Source organism: Oppia nitens, unplaced genomic scaffold, assembly GCF_028296485.1.
Source record: "Oppia nitens isolate AA-2021 unplaced genomic scaffold, nextdenovo-longstitch-racon4-pilon3 scaffold12_pilon_pilon_pilon, whole genome shotgun sequence".
Classification (NCBI taxonomy): Eukaryota; Metazoa; Arthropoda; class Arachnida; order Sarcoptiformes; family Oppiidae; genus Oppia; species Oppia nitens.
In genome coordinates, this window is record NW_026533191.1 from 2,417,429 (window position 1) to 2,424,519 (window position 7,091).

Sequence of the window (7,091 nt, forward strand, 5' to 3'; positions counted from 1 at the left end):
TTTCCAGTTTGTTTTTTTACAACAATTGGCGAAACATTAGCCAATTGATTAACAAATTCTTTATTAATATTTTCTAGACTTTCTTTATTTTTAAGTTTTTTATATTTTCGCCTTTTTCTTATTTGTCTTAGATAATCAACAGTTTTACGTATTCTATCCATTTTTTTAATTGTGAGAAACTAACTTACTATTATTTATTTTTATGAGTCTCTCTGATCTTCTTAAATGCCTTTCTGATCTTTTTATTTTAATTTTCTTTTTCTTTTTGCATTTATTTTTATAAATTAAACAAATCGCATGTAAACAACATTTTTTAATTATTTCCATTTTAACTCTTGTTTGGTTATATATTTTCTAATATTATTTCTATGTCGTTTTTTGAATACATAAGAAATTAGTGAATCAATTAATTTTATTTTGCTTTCAAATATATTTCTATTAAACACAATCCAATGCCAGTTGCTAATTCTAGCATCACGTGATTCATCATGCCAATCATTTAAATAAAAAATTTTAATAATATTACTGAAAGTTACTTTTTTCTTCATTTTATTATAGATTCAGCAATTTGATCGTTAGTTATACTATTATTTGAAAAAATATTTAAAAAATCATTAAAACTGAAATTATTACATCTAAGCTTAATAAATAAAATACAATAAGCTCCGCAWCTACTAGAAAATAATGATTGTAATTGATACTTGTTATATTTAAAGTTTAAAATGTTGTTTAATTTTAAGAATTTTTCAATTTCACAACATTCTGGCTGTCCGCCAAAACTATCAAAATATTCAGCAACATTATGATTAATAAATAATGCTGTCCAATGAGTTCCAGGCTTATTTGACGGATCTGTGTTTAATATAAAAGCAATTGGTCTTTCATTATATATTTTTAACGGAAGTAAATTTTTAGCAAATGTTCCTTTAAAACATTTCATATTACTCATTTGTTTATTTATTTCTAGTGTATTCATTAATTACTATAATCAACGATCACTTGTCTTGTAGCATCTATTTCTATCATATTATCATACTCGCTATAAACAATTACGTTTATTGATTTTGGTAATGCTTCTGAAAATTTTAAATGTAATCGAACTGATCCATATCTTTGTGGATTTATATAGCCAGTTTTATTTACATCATCAGTTTGATCTGGGGCAAATGTAAATGCGAAAATTGTATTATTATTTCCGTATTCATCATAACTTAGCATAAATGACGGGTCAGTATGTAATTGATTTAAAGTATCGTACAACCCCAAAAATTCTCTCGCGTATAATTTTTGTTTAAAATCTGGTGTGTATGCGACTGTTGGATATTGTTCGCCATCAACACTTGCGGTGATGTAATTTAAATTAAAATTTTCAAATTTATAAGGATAAGTTTTTAAGCTACCAGTAAAAGATTCATGATCAACTAATGCTACAAATATTCTTCTAGGTATCTGACCGGTTATTGCATTATCTATAATACAATCATATAATCCTTGATTAATTGAAAATGATTTTACATTGCCTCTCATTATAGGATATTTAGCGGTATTAGGTTGTCTATTATTATGCGTCCCCAAAACTAAATTGTGGGCTTCAACGACTTGTGGATTGGTTTTACTTTTAGAGACATATAAGGCAATATCCTCAAAATCAACTGTAGCTGTTAAATTATCGTCTTTGTTGTATAGATAAAAATTTGGAGAATGTGGATATAATGTTAACATAAATCGGGTACCTCCTAGTAAATTTCTAGGCTGAAAGGCTAAATCTAAATGTAATTTGCCACACATAACAATACTTTTACCTTTACCATCTGATGTTACAGTATCTGGTTTTATCCAATTTGCAATAATATCTGTAATATTATCTTTAGCATTACTATCATCAAACCATCCTACACTATCTAGAAAACCTTTTTTAGCTACATCAGTGAAACCTAGTAATGTTTCAAAATACGCTTTATATGCATATGTTTGATAGGCTTCAACAATAGATTTTCCTTCTATTTCTAAATCAATATGTTTAAAAATTGAGTGCAATAAGTTATTAACTGGCTGTATTTTTTTCMACTCTGCAGCTGTAACATCTCCAACTGCTTTTTTATTAATATTTACTTTTAATTTAAAATAAATATAAGAATCCTTAAGACTAATATATTCATCTATAGCTGAATTAACTGCAAATTRAATTKGATTTACGGAATTAACTAAGGGAACAATAGGTCTATGCTCAGTAATAAATGTTTTGTCTATAGTTAACTGTATAGGAGGAACTGAAAATAAATCAAATTCCGGTAAAGTAGTAACATTAGTCATTATTAATATTTTCTACGTTTTTTATTTCTATTATTAACTTTCTTTTTTCGTCTACGTCCTCTGCCTCCTTGTAATTTAGTCTTTAATTCATCAAGGGTAGTATTGGCGGCACTTTTAGCTCCTGCTCTTAAATGTCTTAAGGCAGATTCCTTGACATTTTGTCCGGACACGACATCAGTAGCTAGGCCAACTGCATGGGGTAAAACAGATTTAGCAACACTTGGAGCTAATGATTTTAAAAAGTTAAATATTGGTCCAATTAGCCTACCAAAAAAACCATGACCTCTTTGATATCTAACTCCTTGGAAAGCTGCAAGACCTCTGCCTGCTTGATTTGAATATATTTGAATGTATGGATTAGTCATTTTTTTAATTATATGTTTACCCCCATCTATTATTATTTCCCCTTTTCCTTCTTGAGTTATATTTAAATTATTTTTGTGTTTTTTAAAAATATTTCTAACCCATTTAGTAAATGTAGATTTTTTATATACTTTAGATAAATGTTTATCTTTATTGTAAATTGCATCTTTATATCTATCTAATCTTTTAGGAGCTGCACTTCCAATTTGTAAATTCATTAATAACGTCTTCGATGTCGTCGTCGTTTATATTTTTTACCTCCACCACTTTGTTGATTTTTAATTTTAGTTATAGTTTCGTCTAATCTGTCTTTAATAGATTTATATCCAGTATACCCCAAGCCTGCTGCTAATAATAAAGGTAAAAAACCCCCTTTCTGTTTATTTTTTCGACGTCTTCTATTAGCCATTTAATTAAAACAAAATAATTTTTCTACTATTATTAATTTAGTAACATTTAATGTAATTATTAAATCAATAAAAAATTTATTTAATTTTTTTTTCTAAAGTGAAGAACAATTATTGTACGGCCAAATAAAAACGGAATTGTAGAACCAGTATCATCTTTAATATCTATTTCTATATTATTTATATTATTATATAAAACTGGAGAATACTGAATATTAGGATAAGTTATTACAATTTGTTCTCCAAAGTTAGCTTTCGTCGGAATTTCTACAAATCTTAACAATTGTGTTAATGAATCGCCAACATAATTAGGTTTAATTACATCACAATAAATAAATAAAGAATGAAAATTTGCATACAAATCAAATGGACCCATAGAATATATTTTAGAATCTGATCTTTTAAATTCAGGTTTGTAATTTTGATTATCCTCATAACTGTTTTGAAAACTATCTAGTTTATCTTCTATTAATTTTTCATAAGCTACTTGATCAAAGCCTAATATTCTATATAACTGTGGCGTTAATAATGGATATACATGAAAATCTTTATATTTAGATAATTCAATAAATGTTGTTTTATAATGATTTTCATAGCCGAATTTAGGTAATTCAATTGTACTTGTATTAACATCGTTATCAGATAATTCTTTGAGCTTTTTAAATAATATATCTTTCTGAGAAACTATTTGCGAACTTACAGGGACTTTTTCAATATTTGTTTTTATAACAGTATTTTCATCTTCCATTTTCTTTTTATGCTTTTTAACATTTTCTAACATTTGATAATTAAATCGATTTCCAAATTCATTAACACCTTTAATTACTTGTGTAACAAAATAGCTTCCGGCAAGTCCTGCAACTGCGTAATTGCTTTTAGTATTACTTGAAAATTTATCTTGATTTTCATAATAATATCTTATTCTTTTATTAATATTTTCATTAGCAGTATTTTGCGTTTCTTCAATAGAATGGTTTATTTGATTAATTAAACTTTCAATAGTTAAATATAAACCTGGTTTTATACTTGCATAATGTCTTACATGTTGTTCTCCTTTATAAAAATAAACAAAAGATATATATTGTTTCTCAGGAATATTCATCCAGCTCTTAGTATAACTAACACTAGATATGCCAACTTCCCAGTCATTATTTAATTGTATTGGAGAAATTAATTTTGTTTTATAATTTGCTAATGTATTATTAAATAAATGACTTTTAACATTTGATGGTAATGTTATATAAAAATTATCCATTTTATAGTTTTTAATAATCGTCTTCTTCTAATATTAATTCTTCTTCAATTTCATATATAACTTTTTTTGCTTTATCAACATCCCAAGGATGTCGGTCTTCATCAGTTTCTGTATCTTTAGGTTTATTGTTTGTTGTAGTATTTATTTCCGGCTCTTTTGATTCTGTGTCTCTGGATTCAGGCTCCCTGTTTTCTGGTATATTTACAGGTGGTAAATTCGGAATAGGTAAGAGAGGCTTTGGCAAAATTTCAACATCTGGATCAGATACTTTTACTTCCGGTTCCGGCTCAGTTGCAATTTTAATTATATTATTCACTTTTTTTAAATGTAGCACTACTTTAATCTGACCAGTATAAAATGGTATTAATTGTCCATCATACTTACTTTTAATTTGTATACTAATCTTATTAAATTCATTAAATTTAATAGGATAATAATAGATTCTATTATAAATTTGATGTATGGGTTTATATTTCAAACTATTGTCTACAAATACTTCTCTTAAAACATTTGTGTTATCACCATTTATATAATTTTTGTGACATATATTTGAACAAACGTAAAAAGATTCTAAATATTTATAAAATTCATTATCTATATCTTTGCCTACTAATTTAGGTACCTCTATCATTAATACTGCCGATACCATACTATCATTATATTTCTTAAAATTATTGTAAGCATACTTAAGAAGTCGCTCTCTAGAAAACCCTAATAGTTGACCTAGTAATTTTGAAAACATTGGAATCAACACGCATTCATTGTTTAACCATCCGAAATTTAGTACTAGTTTATTTGATTCTACAGTTATATTTATATTTTTTGTATATTCTTTTTCGGGGATGCCTTTTACATACTTTTTACCGTTGAATTCTATTTCTAGTTCATTAAATGCTAAAATAGCTTTACTTCGAAGTTCTTGAGCTGTATAATTACCTGCTTTTATAATAATTTTATCTGAATGACCTAAATATTTACCTTTTTTTAAATCTTGGTATATAACTTCTACGTATTGATCATAAGGTAATGTAAACCAAGTCCGCTCATAGGTAATTTCTGCTAATCCTACTTCCCACTCATCTTGTAACTCAATAGTCTTATAAAGATCTTTTGTAAAATTATTAATTTTTTTACCTGATTGTAAAGTTATATAATATTGTGTTTCCATTTTTAATGTAAATTTAAGAATTAACCTACTATTATTAAATTATTTATTATAATTTTTGGATATCACTCTCATTTATCCATGAATTATAAGTGTTAGGATATCCTACCCATTTTATTAAGCATTGTTTTACCCCTTTATTTACTTTACGTTTAATTATTTTTTCAATTCTAAATAAATTTTCAGTTACGTTTTGCACTTGCTCTGGATATAATCGCATATTATCCACTTTATACATTGGTTTTCTCGGTTCGGGGCTTATTGCTTCAATTTTTGAAATTTTATCTGTCCAATTTGGATAATATGATTTATCAAACGGTTTTTTCTCATAAGCTGTTCTAACTGTATCTTCTATATTTAAGTTTTTTTTACTATTGTTAATCATATCATTTCTATTATTATATCCGTAAATTATTTTGAACAAATCATCACAACTAGATTTCGATGCTATTATAGGAGACATTTTTATTGTTTTATGAAAAGTATTATTATATTTATCTAATAAATTATTCAAAATATTATACCATATTCTATTTCCTTTTGCGGTAAAATATTTAAACATAATGCCTTTCAACGTACGATTAAATCTCTCAACGATAGCACATTTAATATCTTTATTTTTACTTGTAAAATGGTAAATTTTTTTGTTATTTAAAAAATTAAGAAATTCTTTATTAAGAAATTCTTTTCCTTGATCAGTCCTTAAATAAAAAGGGGTTCTTAAATTAATAATCTCTTTAAACGCTTTTGTTATTTCTTTACCTGTTTTATTTTTTAACGGCATTGCCCAGGCATATTTTGACAAACAATCAATAACAGTCAAAATATAATTATATCCTTTATTTACTTTTTTAAATTCTTGCATATCTATTAAATCAGCCTCCCATTGATAATCAACGCAGTCAACTATAATTGGGTTACGTATAAATCGTTTCCTAGAAGGTTTGTGTAAAGTATAAGTTATTTGACCACTTAACCATTTTTTAACCTCAGCTAATTTTATATTAGAAATTATATCTTTAGCCGCTTTATATAATTTTAAATCTGTAGAATAACTAGCAGGGTGACTTATATCATAATAAATACTTGTTAGAACTTTTTCTATATCCATTATTTATCAATAGAAATCCAATTCAATTTTTTTAGTTTTGTTTTAACAGGTGATATAGTTGTATATAACCCCTTAACTAATTTATCTTTTATAGTATTATTATATATTGAATTTTTATCTATATTAATTTTTTTTAAATGTTCAATAAACTTATTTTTATATGGTAGTTCTTTATCTATAAATAATGTCATAAGATAATCGGTGATGTTCTCAGATGTGTCTTTCATTATTAGTTTCTCATTATATATATTATTTTTAGCTAAATTTAGTATAATTTCCAATAAATTATTAATCTGATTTACAGGGACTAAAAATACTTTATCCATTAGAATTCTTATTTAAAAGATTATTTAAAATTGGCGCAACAACTGCAGCTAATGCTGGAATTAATATAGGTAAAAACCCACCAGATTGTTTAATTAATTTTTTCTTTGCTGCTTGTGATTTTGGTTTTTTAGCTAATTTTTTTAAAAGTGA

At 25.9% G+C, this 7,091-nt stretch overlaps 1 protein-coding gene across 1 annotated transcript; it reads right to left on the bottom strand.

Annotated features, from left to right (window-relative positions):
* Positions 1-975: 975 nt before the first annotated feature.
* LOC128954882 (uncharacterized protein F54H12.2-like) lies at positions 976-2,678 on the bottom strand. Its single transcript, XM_054300490.1, has 2 exons — positions 2,330-2,678; positions 976-2,270 (listed from the first exon to the last, which is right to left on the bottom strand). The coding sequence occupies exons 1-2, from the start codon at positions 2,676-2,678 to the stop codon at positions 976-978; spliced, it is 1,644 nt and encodes a 547-aa protein (XP_054156465.1).
* Positions 2,679-7,091: the final 4,413 nt, after the last annotated feature.